The following is an 18,945-nucleotide window of genomic DNA, read 5'->3' as shown; positions in this document are numbered from 1 at the left end:
TTGTCTAGTGGTCGGTGACATATATATAAATAAATTCCACTTTGGCAGAAGAAAAAAAATATCTTTTTTTCCTCTGGTAATCCCGTCTCTTATATCTTAAAATTTGAAGTCTAGACGTTAAAGAGAAATTCTCGAATTCTAATTAAGGGTGTTCATGGATCAGATTGAAGTGAATCAGATTGAGTCAGACTTCGATTAACACCTTAAAATTTTGTCTTTACGCCCCTTTTCCACGCAAGGTGAATGGGGCTTAAGCCTTCTTGGTTTAGCTTCCTAGCGAATGACGGCTTTAAGATCATTACCTCCATGGCAAAATCAAAGCACCCTTCAGCTGCAGCTATGTGTAATGGAGTGTCAACGAACTCCATCTCATCCATCTGCCTCAAAACATTTCCATCTCTTTGGATTGATGCATATAATTCAACAATATTTCCTTCTTGTGCAGCTCTCTTCAAACTTTCATCCATATCAGGAGAGGCAAATTACAAAGACGTAAAAAAAAGGCAGAGCAGTTCCCCTCCATTCAGTAAACATAGTAAGGTGATAAGGCTTAGAATACTGATAAATTGATAGGTAATCGTAAGGCTACTGACAGCAATTGATTAAAAGAGTAAAGAGAGGGTGCACACTACACTGTTGTGTCAGTAATTACAGTCAATTAGGAATGGTGACAAAACAGAAACAGTAGTCGTGGAGATAAAGTAGTATTCACTGAAACGATAAATCTCGCTGTCTGTCCTTTATTCTGGTTTTAAAATATCTATTGAAAGCTGGATAGCACTTGTGGCTATTTCACATTCAAGCACCGGAACTCAACTTACCCAAATTTACTTAACAATAAAAGTATGGTAGAAAAATCAATGGATAAGGACTAAGATAAAATTTCTTCTTCTTACATTCTTCCCTCTCTGTGTCTCTCATCTTCAAGAATCAATTGAATAGAGGACAGAGTAGAAAAGTGAAAATTTTTATCACAAACATGCTTGTCTTTATGCATTTCAATAGGTTTAGGCTTAGGCTTAGACTTAGTGGATCGTTAATGAGAATTTTTCTATAATATTAAATATTTTAATTATAAAGAAAAATCATATAAAAGTCTACTACTTAGATATAAACTTTATATTAACATTTGATCAATTTTACATACTTATAAAGTTATTATTAAATATTTATACAATAATAATAGTAAGTTATGTGTTTTTAATATCAACTTACATAATTAACAGATGATTTTGTGTTTGTGTTTAAAAAATATCTTACAAAATTTTTTGAACTTATTGAATTAGATTAGATTGCACCATTCAACGAAAAAAAAAAACTTGTGTCAACATATTAATTCAATCCTAAACAAGACATGAATCTAATTATGAACAAGCACTTAAAGTTAACGTTTTTAATTTTTGATGAAAATGAAAATAATTAGCAAAAGGATGTCATAGATGGTGACAGGGGGTATGAAGATGAACATTTCTCTAGAAATCACAAAAAATTCAATCACAATTTTCAAATTCATCTGGACATTTTATGTTGAAAACGTCTATCTATGCAAACGCTAATGCTAAAGGATGTCTATGTTCCCACCCCTTTCAAAATAACACTGAGACGGTGAGTTCTCCTGAGCTCCTATTAACCTTCTTTATTTTCAGCAACCGATATGAATAAGCTCCCAATAACAAACACCCAAACTCAACAGCAAGCACCAAAGTAAGCCAACTGCAATAAGTAAACTTTGCAGTTGGGGTTATGACTAGCGTGGACATGACATAGCAAATGATTAATGGCAGCAACGGTAAGAGAACCACTTCACCGAAAAGACCAATTTTTAAAACAGAACCGTAAGCAAAAGCGTGGTGAGAAATGCAGCAGTGTTTGGAATATAAAATAAAAGAAAACTATTTAGATCCATGATTGATCTGCCCGCTCCACTTGGAACCTCATTGGAACCTGCTTTGACTTGTCGAACACCATCTGGCGTATTACAAATGGCTCGATAGATTGCTGTTATTTCCAACCCTACTAGTACCCGGAATGCATTGTGTGTCACTTGATATGTTGAGTCTGGTCCGAGTTACAATTATCATTAATGTTTCAGATTTATAAAGCTTAGCCATGAGTCTGCGATTGGAAATTGAGGAAGCAAATTTCTTGGCAGATTCATTGGCCAAGAACTGAGTTATTTTATACTTGATGATAAATGGGATATTTTTTATATTGTTGCTGACCGATGATTTTGGTCAAACTATCAATGGATGTTTAGGATGATTCTTGTAACGATATTCCCTCTTAATTGGGATATTAAAGCTTGTAAAACATGTTGGTATTAACAAAAATCTTTGTTGACTAAGCAAACAAGATAAAAAGTATCAAGATCAGATGATTTTAATGTGCACTTATTCTAAAATCAATAGAACAATCTAAAAGGGGAAGTGATGAATTTTTGCATGAATTTCATAATTTGTGTTCTTTTAATAATTACATAAACTCATCTTTTATAATTCTCTTTCCAAAGCATGAGTGTCTTATGGGTCAAGCAATTATAGACCAATTAGTCAAGTGGAAAGTTTGTATAAAATTCTCGCTAGAATCTTCGCAAACCGTTTGAGACTTGCAGCGGCAAAGGTGATTGGATGCAATCAATTTGCTTTCATTAATGGGAGATAAATTACAAATTTTTCACTTATAGTTAATGAGATTATTAATCTTATGAAAAGGATAGTATGAGGGGTATTTTTTTATAATAGACTTAAAAAAAGCATATAATAAGAAAAGGACTTTGACAGAGATGTTCTTTGTCTATAATGTTGTTTAATATTGTTGTGAATGCCTCAGCATAAGAAAAAAAAAAAAAAAAAGCTACCAGTAGTGGGTGCTTTAGGAGCATTGGAGATGGACGTAATGATTTGGTGATATCCAATCTACAATATGATACAGTTGTTTTATACAAATTTTCCTTCATTGGTTATAAAGAGTAGTAATTGAAGTAAGAAGTATCAAGTTACAATATGATACTGCTTCGATTAGTCATGGTTAAAGAACACCCTGACGTACCCTTCGAGGAATTGCCAGCAATGATAAAGTATAGCGGTGAGCGAGATGTGTGGACTCCACATTGTACTGAATGAGAAGGCACGGAGTCACGAGAACTACTTTGAAAATAACTTTTTCATTACAACTTATTCTATAATGTCCAATCAAATAGCTAATCCGTGATAACATTGTCTTCTTTGCCTTTTTCAGCGTACGGGAAGAATAATTGAAAGATAACATTTTTGACACACATTTACATTGTGCTATGATAAATTAAATGGTGCCGAAGAAGGCGACAAGGTCAGTCAATGTTGGTGTATCCATCCTGCAATTTTATATGGATTTGTGGTTCTCAAGCAATATATATACACTAGTAGTTTTTAATTACAAAAGAAGACATATTAGATTCTAGGTTCTCAAATATGCCCTTCGTTTATTTGCATCATCCTCACTTGCAGGTACTAGGAAACTAGTAATAGAGACAGTGGGATAAATGACATGTTTTTGATGAGATTGACAGTCTTATGCCGTCCATCGGTGATGTAGCCATTGTCCATAATTTGTGTGAGGCGAATTCCTTTGTCGATGCTCTAGCTAAATATGGAGTGGGCAGAGACTCTATGTTTGCTGCTTGGTGGTTAAATGATTCATGGTTCGCTATTTGTGATGTGTGATGCTTATATGTTCTCTGCTTATTGCTATTGGTGCTTTCCGGCTATGCCTTTATTTTAGTAGGGATTATGTTGTTATAAATAAATTCCACTTTTGGCAGAAGAAAAAAAATAGTCTTTTTTTCCTGTGGTAATCTCGCCTCTTATATCTTAAAATTTGAAGTCTAGACATTAAAGAGAAAATCTCAAATTCCACTTAAGGGTGTTCATGGATCAGATTGAAGTGAATCAGGTTGAGTCAGACTTTGATTAACACCTTAAAATTTTGTGTTTGATTCTTTTGTGTCAATATAACATAACTTTGAATGTTCTTGAACTCCTCTATTAAGCATTTGAATACTGGCAGTTTAAATCAAATTCACTGCACCAACCAGTTGATGAATGGCTTTCTTTCAGTTTATTCTGCTAATAGTTGGAGTTTTATGCACCAATGTTTCCCTGCTGTCTCATCTTTGCTTCACAAATTGTTCAGCAGACGCTGCTGAACCAAGGGAGAGGAGCCAAAAGAAAACGAATAGAACCAATGGCAATACTGAAAGACACGCCAGGGGCATAAAAAAGAAATTGTTGATTATTTTGGGTAGCATTTACTAAGTTACGGTGGCAGACTTTGAATTCCTGAAGAAATGCTTGGAAAGTGCATGCATGGTAACCTTGGAGGAATCACTGGCTTTATCAGCTATCAGTTTGATTCATAATTGAGAGGAATGAGAATTTGTTTACCAGTTTTGCTTGCTTACTTACTAAGAATTGACAAATTAAGTCTATCTGTTGCCGACTCGGGCTTGGCCTTGTAAGATTCCCATTGCTGTCAACCCTCTCCAGTTCTTGGCGTTCTTATCGATCCCACATTCTAATAAAAGTTTTACCATCTGCACAAATGATTAAATGATAAATAGAGGAAACAATTAATTAACAAATAAAACGCATAAAAAAAATTAGATGTCTGTTTCAATAATTAGTTTAAAAAAGGGATTGTGCCTGCGGTTGATTATTGGATACCGCAACATGCAACACAGCATCCCCTTGCTTGTGTTGTGAAAACTCAGAAGTATTTCTTGAATAGTAGAACAGAGAAAAATAAAATAAAATGCAAATTGGTTTTTTTCATTCACACCAAGATTCTCAATACAATCTTGGTATTTATACAACAATTACTCACACAACTAACTAATCCTCAAGAATCGGGTTTGTTAAAGAATCTAACAACACATTAACAGAAAACTGAACCGAAGTCTCTAGAAAGTTAACAACCAATTGAAGAAGAAACACTAAAACGACATTTGTCTAAACGTTTCAACTAAACATGAAAAAACGACACCTTGACTAGTCGTTTAACCAAACCAAAGCTTTGTACAAATCAAAATGATTTGTTTCATTTGCAGCTAAAACAACTAAGTTTCAAACTCTAATGCATCAATCAAGCTTTCCTTCAAAACGCTTCAATCCAGGTTTCAATCATCTTTCAACATACACCCATGATTGAATGCCTGGTAAACACCAAATCTCCTTCTCAGAAACTCAATTTTCTTTGGGCAATCCTTTTGTGAAAATGTCTGCAAGCTGTATATCTGTTGGACAGTACATCCGTTCAATCTCACCTTCTTTAACTAGTTCTCTGATTGCATGGTGTTTTACTCTTATGTGTTTTGCTCTACCATGCTGTCCAGGATTCTTGGCAATTGCTATGGCAGACTTGTTATCTACATGAATCAAGGTGGCCTTTTCTTGCTTGAAACCAAGATCATTTAACAATTTCCTCAACCACACAACATGATTAGTTGCTGCTGCAGTAGCTATATACTCAGCTTCAGTAGAAAACTGAGCCACGACTTCTTGCTTCTTATTATTCCAGCAGAAAACGCCACTACCAAACGATAAACAAAAACCTCTAGTACTCTTTGAGTCTTCTAAAGAGCCTGCCCAATCACTATCACTATAGCCATGTAATTCACTATTCTCATTCTTCTCATATCTCAATCCATAATTCAGTGTGCCTTTCACATTCTTGATAATTCTTTTTACTGCAATGAAATGCAAAGTTGATGGAGCCTGCATAAATCTTGAAAGGAGACTTGTAGAGTACATTATGACAGGTCTTGTTGCTGACAAGTACAGCAAAGAACCAACCATACTCCTGTAAGTCACTACATCTGCTTGTCCAAATCCATCTTCTTTGGCCAACTTGTTCCCAGCTGCAAATGGAATATCAACTGCCTTACATGAATCCATACTAAATTTCTTTAACAATTCTCTTACATACTTTGATTGATGCAGTACAATCTGATCAGTAAGTTACAATATCTTCATCCCTAAAATATATGACATAAGGCCCAAATCTATCATTTCAAACACATTTAACATTTGTGCTTTGAAGTCTTCTAGATAAGTCTTGTTTGGACCAATGATCAGCATATCATCAACATATAGTGCAACAACAAACACTTGATCAATATCCTTTTTACCATCTTGATTTGTTCCCTCAATTCTATTTTTTTCTCAGTTTCAATATTGCCCTTCATCTACAACTACATCCATGCTTATTAACACTTTGTTTGATTTCATATTATACACCCTATAACCTTTGGCTAATTCACTATAGCCAATAAGTACAGTAGTACTTGCTTTAGGATCAAACTTTGTCCTTTTTTCATCAGCGACTTTTACATAGCATATTGAACCAAATATCTTCGAATCAGACACAGAGGGTTTGAAGCCATACTACAATTCATAAGGTGTCTTCTGTGATAGAACCCTTGCCACTGTTCTGTTAAGTATATAATTTGCAGTGTTAACTGCTTCAACCCAAAACTTGTTTGGCATATCCTTCTAATACAATAAGCATCTCCCCATTTCAGCAAGTGTCCTATTCTGTCTTTTTGAAGTTCCATTCTGCTGAGGGCTGTATGTGACTGTTACTTGATGCTGGATACCAAACTTAGCCAGAAATTTCTCAAATTCAGAGGCAGTGTATTCAATACCATTGTCACTTCTTAAAGTCTTTAACTCTGTTCTGATTGATTCTCCAACAATGCTTTAAACTTTAAGAAATTCACTAAGGCATTTGACTTCTTTTTGAGAAAATACACCCAACAATATCTGGTATAATCATCAATGAACAAAATATAGTATTTGCTGCCATTTAATGACAAAGTTCTCATGGGGCCACTCGAATCTACATGTATTAGTTCCAACTTTTGACTAGCTCTCCTTTGGAAAAGATTTCCTTTTCATCTTGCTAAACTGACATATATCACCAACTTTATCAGGATTTTTTATAGCTGGTAGACCGTCAACTAGATCATCTGTAGCATCTTTGCCAGTGAACCATAGTTCACATGTCCCAATCTTTTGTGCCAAAGCTCAGAAGTATCCATTTCACAGTAAAAGGCTACTTGATTAGCATTCATCAAATTTAATGGATAACAATTATTCTTCATTTCTACAGTAATCATCTCTGCACCTGTAGGATCATGTATGGTGTAATATTGGTCTTTGAACAACAGTGCATAATGACTCCTGGTTAGCTTTCCTACACTAAGTAGATTCTGGTCAACTTCAGGAACATAATGGACACCAGTAATATATTTCACTCCTGTGGGAGTCTCAACTGACACTGTTCCAATGCCTAGAACCTCCAAATAGACTCCATTACGTATCTTTATCCGAGTGTTAAAGCTCCTGTCTAGCTCAGAAAACAGTTTTTTTATTTCAACTGAGATGATTAGAACATCCATTATCTATAAGCCAAATATTATTGGATAATGGGTCAGCATCTGTCCTGGCCATGACCAACAGCTCTTCATTCTCATCTTCATTTTCAACTATTGCTGTTTTCTCTTCAACAACAACCTTCTTTGCTTTACATACCTTTTCCACATGTCCCATTTGATTACAAGACCTACATTTGACATTAGGTTGATACTAGCAGTAATTACTTGTATGATTTTTCTTCTTGCAATATGGACAAGGTGGATATTTATCTCCTTTGCCCTGTTTGCCATTCATATCCTTAGTTCTAGCCACTAAAGCATTCTCAACTGAATCATCAATCCTAATAGCTCTCCTTTGTTCTTGAGCTAATAGTGCATTTGTAAGTTCTATTGTTGAAATTTGAGACAAGTCTTTGGAATCCACTAATGAAGATATTTTTGTCTCAAATTTTTTAGGAAGACTAACTAAAATTTTGTTTACTACCCTTTTTTCATTGAAATCCCCTCCCAGCAACCTCAACCAATTCACCACTTTCATAACCTTGCTTATATAGTCCTTAATACCCTCATCTTCTCTCATTCTCAAAACCTCAAACTCTCTCAACAAGTTTAATATCTAAATCTACCTTGTTCTATCACTACCCTCAAATTCTTCCTTAATCTTATCCCAAGCATCTTTAGGATTATCACAGGTCAAAATTATGATAAAGAGAGAATCAAAAGCTGCAGAATGTAAAGAAAAAAGTGTTTGATACCTCTTAGCCACTTCCTCACTGTGCTGCTTTATTTGAGCAAGAGTAAGATTTGCGTGCCTTTAGACTAGAGTTTCTCCTCCAACTTCAATCACTTCCCAAAGATCAAAAGCTCTGAGAAACGTCTTCATTTTGACTAACCAAATTGTGTAATTTTCTCCTGAGAAAATTGGGGGAGCTAAGGCATTATAACTGGATGAAGCCATGACTCAATCAACACTGATTAAAGCAGCAAATTACTGAAGACCAACTAAAAAAACAGAATGGTTTTGGTCCCTCGAGAACTTAATCGCTTTGATACCATGTTGTGAAAACTCAGAAGTATTTCTTGAATACTAAAACAGAGAAAGAATTGAACAGAGAAAAAAAAAAAAACTACAAATTGGTTTTTTTCATTCACACCAAGATTCTTAATACAGTCTTGGTATTTATACAACAATTACTCACACAACTAACTAATCCTCAAGAATCGGGTTTGTTAAAGAATCTAACAATAGATTAACAGAAAACTGAACTGAAGTCTTTGGAAAGTTAACAACCAATTGAAGAAGAAACACTAAAACGACATTTGTCTAAATGATTCAACTAAACATGAAAAAACGACACCTTGACTAGTTGTTTAACCAAACCAAAGCTTTATACAAATCAAAACGATTCGTTTCATTGACAGCTAAGACAACTAACTTTAAACTCCAATGCATCAATCGAGCTTTCCTTCAAAACACTTCAATCCAAGTTTCAATCATCTTTCAACAGCATGTTCTTCCAATAGAGGACTTCTTTTTCCCATAATTTTCCATCTTTGTGGTGTGTCCTCCGAAGCCAACCTACTAGAATTTGAAGAGCTTCCAGTAGGTTCTTTGCGCTGCAATGTGCAAAGCAATCTCATTTTGATTTGTCCCATCTCTGATACATTCAGGACAACACAAGAGAAATGTGAGTAGAAGCCTAAGATCTGCTTCTCCAACTACGTGGTGCAACGCAGTTTTACCCTCCTTTCCTTTTACACGATCAAGATCTTTATCCACTACCGGGAGATCAAGGACCGTCCATTTTGCAAGGCAAGTTGAATAGGGCTAAAGCCATCATGGTTCAACTTTAAAGCTAGTGATGGCTTCAAGTTCATGATCTCCATGGCAAAATCAGTGTGCCCCGCATCTGCAGCTATGTGCAGTGGGGTATCAAAGAATGGTATCTGATCAATTCCATCCAAAAGATATGCACCCTCTCGAATTACTGCATACAGTGCATCGTTATTTCCTGCTTGAGCAGCCCCTCGCAGTCTCTCATGACGCTCATCCATCTTGAGAATACTGACAAGGATAACAAGAGCTATAAACAAAAGGAAATTGACAGAATGATCTCGCAGACTGTGTGTTTCAAGCGTTTGACACTTAATTAGTAAACAAACTACATATATAAGGTGCTCTTTGACGGTCCAAGGAAAATTTTCCAAGCAAGAAAAGTGGCCTAATATGGTCAAACACGCTTTTCAGATTGTGGTACTCCAGTTTGAAAGTTGGGGTGAGGCCTTTGAAAGAATGGTGGATGGGTTGTATGGCTGGGGTGTGTGTGGTCAATAGTGAAAGAGTGCCTTGTTTGTAATTACAAGGGAGAGAGTGGGAAGTGAGCGGAAGACCATAGAAAAACAGAGAAAGCAAAACAGAGGACACGATTAACTCAAGACTTATGTTGGATTGTTTAACTCAAGTTGAAGTTTTTAACGAGAGAAATGATTGAGTGAAAATTAAAACCCAAATAGCATTTAATAGAAAGATTAATAACATGTAAAAAAATTAAGTCATGAAAATAATATATTTATTACATTTTTTAATTAAATCTAACACCTATATAAATTTTTTTTGGACGAAAATTCTCTATTGATTATTATTTTAGACTGTCATTTTATATTAATTTTTTTCAATTATATTTATTAATTAATAATAAGATTTGTATTTTAGGTAAGAAAGAGTTAGAATCATATCGATCTACTTTATGCAAATGAAGCATACTCAATTGCATTAATTAATAATCATATTGAATTGCATTTATATATATAATTTATTATTAAAAAAGTAGAAAAGTAGATCTATCATCATAATCCCATGCTTAATAATTAACAACACCAAAAAAGTATAAAAGAATTATATTGATGACAGGTTAAACACATATAAATATCATATACCTCAATGAACAAAGAATGTTTAGAATCACTTAAGCATTCATTTTCACAATTTTAACATTACAATTACTGCTTCATTTTTAGAAATTAATATATAGTTCATATTTAACAAAATAAATTTTTTTGGTACATTAATGGATTATAAAAAATATTCCGGAGTTTTTCCTTTTTCCAATTCTTTTCTTTATTGCTTTTCCTATTAAGGGATTAATTGGTCATGCATTGTGTCCAAAACTCCACCTCGGATCCATGTCAGCATCACTAACACCTTATATTTGATTTGTGTTAAACAATTTTACTTAATACTTGCAAAAGAAATGAAGAAAATGAAATATTATTAATTTTAATAAATTAGTTAGAACTTCAATTCCATTTTGATTTCTTTGTTTGCATTGTCAGTATATAATTCACTCAACTTGGTAAGAATGTAGTTTGGATTGAGAGTTTTAACAGTATTTGAGGCCTTATGAGTTATGATTCTTCATGTTTTTTATGGTTACCCTTATAATTTGGAACTTGGGGCATGTATTTTTTCTCAAACTGAGAGAAAGTGATCAGGAAAGGATTAGTGGATAAGAAGGTATAATGTCCAACATGAAAGTTTCACCATCTAGTAAGAGATAGAGAAAGGCTCACGAGCCAAATACATGGACATAAGTTCCCACCCAGAATACCAAAGGAGTATGTAAGCTCATTGCCCCCCATATATAACAGAACATGCTTCTATCCAGTAAAGGAAAAATAACATAGTTGAGAGGATTGTGCTTCCATCCAGAAAATGCATGGGTGAACCATCATCAGCTGAGTTTCAACACATGACGTGGGCATCCAAACTCCCTCAGGAAAGCCAGAATAATTCTTTCAGAGCTAAGCAATAGAACATCACAAACTTAAATTGAGCTAACTAAAACAAGAAATCATTGCTAAGCTAGATACAAAAAGGGCTTCCCTTGGAGAGGCCCGGAGGGGACGAAGGAGCCAACCAGCTGAACCACATAAATATTTGATGATGATCACAAAAAGAAATTAGACTTTAATATGGTTTCGACATTTAGCACAGCTGGAGTAAGAATACAAATAACAATAGACAAAAAGGAAAGAAGTTGTACGAGACAGAAAATCTTTCTTCTTGGTACAAATCTGCAGCAAACATAACTGGCGATCCGATAAGCCACCAGGACAGCTATTAACGTTGACAAGCAGTAGTTCACAACGGAAACAGCATGATACGTTAAGTATGAAGGTGCAAGAGAAATAAGAGATTGCAGTTTCCATGAGATGACAGCTACTAAAAGCATGTAACAGGAGCCGAAAAGGGAAAGTGTTATGAGAAGAAACAAACAGATTAAACGATTCGGGAGGAGATATGCTGTTAACCCAATTGCCGCCCAAAAGGTTAAAGTGTTGTATAACCAAAACATGGTAGATGCATCTACCAAATTTTGCCAGTCCTCGGCCGGAAGATATTTGCCACTAGGAGGATTTGCTTCCAGCAGCCATACTTTGTTAGTGTGGGATGAAACATTGTCACCTTTCTTGGGAGGATTTAATGAGGCATCGTAAGTGGCTGTTATAATTAGCACAGTCACTACTAGAAATGTGTTCCGCATCCCATCTGAGATACCCTTATTTCCACGAGCTGCCATTGTTACAAATTTTTGAAAATATGACATCTTTGATCTGAATGAACTGATGTTGATAGAAGAGTTGGGATTTTTGGGAAGCGAGGAACCACGCAAACCTCCAGCTTTGATTAACATATCCATAATCTCTCTATTATCTACTTGCCTTTCAATCCTTTGGCGTTCTAATACGATATCTAGAGCCGTTAATCCCTCCAAATTTTTGGCATTGATATGGTCTTGACTAAAATTTTCCAGCAATACTTTTACCACCTGATAATTGGAAATGCACGAAATTCATATTCATAAAACTAGATCTCTTTCATCATATAAGTCAATTGGAGTCAATGAGATAGCTAGCGTACCTGAGGTCTATTTCTGATAGCTGCAATGTGCAGAACAGTGTTGCCTTCAATGTCCCTCCAACTCAGTAGTTCGTTTTCCCAACGTTGGGCAGCTTCATGGCGGCTCCTTCGGAGCCACCCCATCAAGACTTCAAAAGCTTCAAACATGTCGTTTTTGACTGCAAGATGGAGAGCAGTCTCGTCTCGAACAGTCACATCTTCAATAGCCTCAGGACAAGCCTCAAGAAACCTGATGGAAAGATCAAGGTTTCCAGTTCCAACTGCATGATGCAGAGGAGTCAGGCCCCCCCTCCCTTTGACACGAACAAGACCTATATCAAACTTTAGGAGTCGAAGCACTGCTTGGATTTTGTCATTTCGCAAAGCCAAATGCATGGGACTAAACCCAGCTTGGTTTAGCTTTCTTGCAAAGGATGGCTTTAAGTTCATCATTTCCATCACAAAATCAACATGCCCAGCACATGCTGCTACATGTAAAGGTGTATCAAGAAAAGGCACCTGGTCAATACGCTCCAAAACATATGGATCTTCCAGGATTAATTCATACAAGACACTAATGTTTCCTGTTTGAGCAGCCCCAATCATCCTCCAATCCATTGTGCTGGGGATAATAAATTATGCAGCAATATCCAGACTACTGAAAACTGATGAAATTTGCAAGAAAAGATTAGAGCAGCTTAAAGAATAAAGAAGCAGAGGATAATATAAAGAGGAAAGAAGCAAGTCAGGCAACTAATCATAAAATCAACCCACTATATGAACTCTTAATTAATAATTACATACACTTCCTCATATGTACTTAAAAAAATGCCTTCAAGTCATTCCGTATCTTTTTTGTTTCTCGATTCAAAATCATGTCATCTGTCCAATATATTAAAATAAAATATTCCAAACGAAAAATGACAGTGTTTCTCTGTTTCTTGTAACTTTACTAAACTTGATTTTCTTGAATATCCCCTTCTTGGCCCTTGAACCCCGTTAGAGATACTAACTTGATTTTCTTGAATATCCCTCTCCTTGGTCTTTGAGCCCCATGTCCTATAGGATTTAAAAGATTAACTTTACAGGCTTATTTTATTCAAATACCCCAATTTTACCTTTCATTAAATATTATAGTAAAATTGCAATAAGCATGTGCTGTCTATTAGGAGTACTGGAAGCTTACTTGAACTAAATAAATGACAAAATTTGATAAAAATTTAACACTTGTTGATGGTACCATTCTTGCTAAACTATAAATCTTTTATTACAAAAATCTAACATTAGATGAAACTCATTGGAATGAAATTGCCAATGGTTGAATAAAAACCTTAACTTGGAGTTTATTCTGCTAATAGTTGGAGTTTTATGCACCGATGTTTCCCTGTTGTCTCATCTTTGCTTCACAAATTTTTCAGCAGAGGTTGCTGAACCAAGGAAAAGGAGCCAAAAAATATATAAAGAAATTGTTTCTATTTTGAAAGAATAGAGCCAATGGCAACACTGAAAGACATGCCAGGGTTGTACATTGCATCAATACCAAACAGAGTTTACACAAGCGCTGCCATAGACTTCTCTCTGTTTTAAGAGACCAAAGCATGCAACCCTCTAGAGTTGATCAAAAGACTGCCTACCCATAATAGAACAATGGGACTTGCATCTCAAAAAGCCGTCGCAAGCTAACCCACAAAGACTACTGTACATGAACCAGAGCCCAGTAGCAGCCCTGTATGTGGTTTCTTCTCTGCCAGCAACCGATCCAATGCCTAGCTGCATAAACACCCCGGAATTGGGAGTGGCTCCATAAATTTCAATCCTGCTCCTACACCCAGGTTAAAAGTCACCCATCATCACAACTCTGGCCATGACCAAGAGGAACCTGCTATGAAGGGTTATTGGCCTTTTTGTGATTAAAAAGAAATTGTTGATTATATTTTTGATATTTTAGTTAGCATTTACTAGGTTTTGGTGGCAGACTTTGAATTCCTGAAGAAATGCTTGGAAAGTGCACCTCGGAGGAATCACTGGCTTTATCAGCTATCAGTTTAATTCATAATTAAGAGGAATGAGAATTTGATTACTAGTTCTTTTGCATTTGGAATCGCAGTGTAATATAATTACACAAAGATTGTTTCAGTTCCAGAGGGAAACAAAAAGAAGAGGAGGAAGACAAAGTATTGACAAGAATCGGTAATGTTACAATTTCCGGAAAATGCACAATGCTCACAATCAAGAAGTATGTTGTTCGCCAATTGGGTTATTAAAAGTTTGAACAACCGCTTTCAAACATTGAATATCCTAAAGGAGTCTATGACAGTGAACAATCTGTCTTTCATCTTGTCCCACCTTCTCTCATTGGCTCCGGTTGTCAAAGTGTAGAATTTACCTGATAAAACAACATGCCAGAGGGATCACAGATTGGTTTTGAAGTACAAAAAACAAAGCATCACAATGGCATGCAACTGACTCATTATTTGGAGATAAAACAACAATAAGAATACATTCCTAGGATAATGATGAATTAAGGAAATGTAAATTAACACCCTATTCACTCTGCTGGAATCAAATTTCCATCATAAGCTTTTGCTTCTGATGCTCTCAGCCTCCAAATTCCTAGTGTGTTTATGGATTCCAATTAGGGTACCATATGAGAGCAAACAGTCATAGTGTCTATGCTCTTTGGTTTTCCCTCTCACGACATTTTTTGTAAATGAAACGGTAAGAACTTAATTGAAAACCTTTTAGTTGCCACAGCGTGTAAACAACATAGAACAGTTGAAGATACTGCTGCAATTAGTCTCAGTGAATATTCAGAGCAATTTGCTAACAACTCAACAAGTTCTTTTCAAATGTCGACTTGAACCTTACAAGTTTGGATAGCATATGGTGTACTGAGAAAAGAGTATCTCCCATATGCATAAGGTATTCATGTAGTATTATAAATTACTATTTTGTTACCAATGGAAACTACTTAAATGATAAGACTGTATACTGCTGCAATAAAAAAAAACGTATTACCATGCGCATAACGTACTTATATATTAGGAGTTAGTTTCATACCATTTCCAATACAAACTGCACTAAGAGCATGTCGAGTGAAGTTTGGAGCCTGGGCAACAAACTCAAATGTATAATAAGCTTTTCCGTCTACATCATGCTGTGTCATATATACAAAAGACAACATATCAATCTATAATGTTTTCTTACAAATTCTAGAACTGTTTAAACAGGAAACTGCTATATATAAATATATATATATATATATAACAAGAGGAGTAGGTATAACAGTTAACAGTCAAAGGCTCATAAGTCATGCAGCACTTCGATCGGTACTACTCTTTTGGAAGGGCAGTGAAGATATGGAAGTTCATTTATCAGCATAAACCTAGGATTGAGATTCATGGAATTACCCTATTCTGAGAATAAATGTACAGCATTCTATCATGGAATGAACTCAAAGGATCGTTTCTACTTCAAACCTATATTCTATTTGCTGCTTTTAAAAATGAAAACACCGACCAAGAAATTTATTACATAAATGGCAATCGGTTCTAATTGAACTTTTTGTGCATTAGGGGGTGTTTACTTTTGTTCCAAGTACTCTTGTGAAGCCTAGACAATGCTGAGATGTAGAGGAAACTCAAAGGGACTTTGGGATCCTGAACCTATTTGGGACAAAAGGACTTTACAGTATTTTCTGTCCATAATAATATCACATGAGGAATACTCGGGGAAAGAGTAGATGCATGAGATTGTCATATTGATTTTGTGCACTTCTGAGTGACAGCTTCACATGAAAGCCAAACAAATGTTGACTCAGCTTGGCACACTAGTGAACAGTGAAGACAGCCTCACCTAGTCAGACCTCCATGATAGAAAATCACCACTTGTATTAATTAACATCGAGAAAAAAAAAATTTCATAACCCTCCCCCAGGAAATATTAGTCTTTTAACCGTATACATCTCTATAATCAGTCCTTGACTCCACTTAACCAACAGAATTGTATGTTCTCCCAGTAAAAATCTGGGGGAAACAGATTGTGTTAATTAACTTTTAAATTTTAAATTAGTCCTTCCAAGTTGAACTAGCTATGGCCCAATAGATGACAATAATAGAGGAAATGCAAGCCAAAGGTAAAAAGTAAAAGGCAAAGAAACCACACCAGGTTGCACAGGAAAGGAAATAGTTATAAAAAGCATAATTAGCCAAATATTTGCAGGGATAACAGATCCAGCTTTAAAGCAAACAAGAAAATGATGGAAGCAAACCTCTGCAGCCCCAATTAGCTTTGTTTTCTGTGTTGCAGGAGCCAAAACTTTCTTGATTAGAGTTTCAGCTACCTGTGTTAATTTATAATGAGTATTAAGCCTTGCTTATCTGTAAAAAGTAAAACTGGAAAATCTCCTATTTTCTTATATTATAAATCTGATGGTAATGTAGAATTCATGGCGAACCTCTTGTGGGGACCCAAAGTCTCGAATGTCCTGTTTGCTGGTTGCTATCAAATTCACACTGACGCTTTCTAATGGCTCAATAACATCTTTGAATACCTTGTCTTGACCTTCAATGACTACTTCCTGCCAACGTGCAATGGGGACTAATCATTATCAATTGTGGTTTCCGACATGAATATGAGAAAATTACATGCACCAGATTAGACAAGGAGTAGAGAATAAAACATTAGAGAGCAGAAAACGCTACCTGCCACCCAAATGGATAGAGAAATGAGTATCCGTCTTTCTTGTCTGTCATTGAGAGAAAACCCTTTTTCGTTTCTGCAGCAACTGAACCATATCAAAGGTGTCCTCTTAGGATATCAGAAAATATTATTCAAGGAGCAATACATTGCATAATAGCAGGTGGAATTGATCTCAATGCTTCCTGAGAAGAAGGAAACAACAAGATATGGACAAGGAGCTATCTCCTGGAATGTTCTATACATATGAAAACTGAATATGCTTACATGCAATAGGAGTTTGGTCAACAATTGAAACCAAAGGACCAGTGATGCCAGCAGCAATCATTTGGCGTCTCCCACAACTATCTGCAAAAGAATTAAAAAAAAAAACTGTAAAAGAAAAAGAAAACTGATAATAGCCTGCTCACATAAAGTTGTTTGCTTAGTTCAACAGATGAACGTCAAGGCAAATAACATTACAGAACCCACACAGTCATCACTCTGACCTTCATCACAAACAAATTTCACAAGAACAAAATCTTTCGCAACTTTTGAATGAAAAAACTTTCAGAATTGAACAGAATGCCATGAATCCTTAGCTCATTGACCATTCTAACAATAGCACTTGCCAGCTAACACATTAGTAAATTCTTCCATTTTTTATTACAAAAATTTTCCTAGAAAAAGGTCAATTCTTTTCCAACCGTTGAATTCTTTGCACCTATCAAGCTACATTTCAGTGGTTTATCACATTTAGTTTAATCTGACCAAAAAATTCATTCAATAAAAAAATGCTTAAAAAAAATCCAGAAAGACCCCTAAACAGTTTCAGTTTTGTTGCATTAACAATGAATCATTAAACCACAATTTATCACCTTGAAAGTGAGAAGAGCTGGAAGAATCTGCAGCTGATGATGACTGCTCAGCCCTTACATGAACAGAAACACCTCTTTTACAGCAAAGAAATGCACCATGATGATGCTTCCGCAATCCTTTCTACAACAAAAAGGAAAAAGCCACCATCCCCCTTCATATCCTACCAAAAACAAAGAAAAAAAAAGGACCCGATGCAGACAACAGATATATTAACATGTTAATGAAAAGAAACCTGAGGAAAGAAATTAATGAACAATGTATGATGGAGAGAAGGCACTGAATTCTGCAAAGCTGCCATCGTTTTCTCTTTTATGTTCAGTTCATGAACTAGTGAAAGGGAAAGAGCAAAAAAAAAAAGCTGGAAAAAAAGGCAAAAGAAGAAGCTAAAAAAGAAAGAGTAGAATTATTGTTTGGTGCTGAGAGCTTATCTATGAAATTATCAGTTTATCTTTGGTTTTGTTTCGCTTTGTTATCCATTTGTGACAGTGTTGCAAGTGGCCTGCCTACCTTTCAGACAATGTCACACGTATAAAAGCTTTTCTGTGGTAGGTATGTTTGTTGGCTTTGGACCCACTTTTCTTTCATGTTTTTCTTTATTGGGAAAGAAAAGAAAGGAAGAAAAAAAAAATTGGGTTTACTATCTTTTTTCTTTGCTTTTCATTTTGGGTTTTGACTCTAATCCTCAATTTATCCTGACTTGAATTTCTACTTAATTAATTACTCACAATATAACTTAAAAATAAAGAGATATCTAATGCAAATGAACTCTTCATAGCATTGTGACCATCAATATGATAGAAGTAGAAACCCCAAAAGGAGGTTGTGGCCATTAATGTTGTGATCAATTCCATACCAGAAACTCTAGCTTGTGCTGATTCTGCAGCCTCTCATATACCCCAAATCAGCTCTCTCTTTCTATATATATGCAGGCCATGTGCTGCAATCTGTTCGCTAATGCTGTCAAATACTCAATATCTTACACTATAAATAATCATTTATGCTATCAAAACAAGTTTTAGAATCCCAATCTACCTTTTCTTTTTCTTGTCGTCTAGATGAATTCATTGGAGTTTGTCCA

At 35.4% G+C, this 18,945-nt stretch overlaps 2 protein-coding genes and 1 long non-coding RNA gene across 3 annotated transcripts; all 3 read right to left on the bottom strand.

The window, feature by feature from the left end:
• Nucleotides 4,252-9,735, bottom strand: LOC18586198. Its single transcript, XR_001929668.1, has 2 exons — nt 8,167-9,735; nt 4,252-4,570 (listed from the first exon to the last, which is right to left on the bottom strand). It is a non-coding gene; the product is annotated as an uncharacterized LOC18586198 (long non-coding RNA).
• Nucleotides 11,397-12,929, bottom strand: LOC18586195 (ankyrin repeat-containing protein At2g01680). Its single transcript, XM_018128773.1, has 3 exons — nt 12,333-12,929; nt 11,497-12,240; nt 11,397-11,405 (listed from the first exon to the last, which is right to left on the bottom strand). The coding sequence occupies exons 1-3, from the start codon at nt 12,927-12,929 to the stop codon at nt 11,397-11,399; spliced, it is 1,350 nt and encodes a 449-aa protein (XP_017984262.1).
• LOC18586194 (psbP-like protein 1, chloroplastic) lies at nt 14,371-18,357 on the bottom strand. Its single transcript, XM_007009431.2, has 8 exons — nt 18,100-18,357; nt 17,867-17,987; nt 17,277-17,357; nt 17,015-17,097; nt 16,768-16,890; nt 16,582-16,653; nt 15,372-15,468; nt 14,371-14,697 (listed from the first exon to the last, which is right to left on the bottom strand). Exons 1-8 carry the CDS (start codon nt 18,163-18,165, stop codon nt 14,594-14,596), a joined length of 747 nt encoding a protein of 248 aa, XP_007009493.2. The 5' UTR covers nt 18,166-18,357; the 3' UTR covers nt 14,371-14,593.

Source organism: Theobroma cacao, chromosome 10 (assembly GCF_000208745.1).
Source record: "Theobroma cacao cultivar B97-61/B2 chromosome 10, Criollo_cocoa_genome_V2, whole genome shotgun sequence".
In the NCBI taxonomy this organism is placed as follows: domain Eukaryota; kingdom Viridiplantae; phylum Streptophyta; class Magnoliopsida; order Malvales; family Malvaceae; genus Theobroma; species Theobroma cacao.
This window is presented reverse-complemented; position numbering and strand designations above follow the sequence as displayed.

Bases quoted from the DNA above. Each gene is read 5' to 3' on its own strand.
- LOC18586195 (XM_018128773.1), bottom strand. From the start codon at position 12,929: ATGGATTGGAGGATGATTGGGGCTGCTCAAACAGGAAACATTAGTGTC. The intron at 12,241-12,332 runs GTACGCTAGCTA...TCCAATTATCAG, and splicing joins CTATCAGAAATAGACCTCAG to GTGGTAAAAGTATTGCTGGA.
- LOC18586194 (XM_007009431.2), bottom strand. From the start codon at position 18,165: ATGGCAGCTTTGCAGAATTCAGTGCCTTCTCTCCATCATACATTGTTC. The intron at 17,098-17,276 runs GTAAGCATATTC...GATATGGTTCAG, and splicing joins TGACCAAACTCCTATTGCAT to TTGCTGCAGAAACGAAAAAG. The intron at 15,469-16,581 runs GTTTGCTTCCAT...TATATGACACAG, and splicing joins AGCTAATTGGGGCTGCAGAG to CATGATGTAGACGGAAAAGC.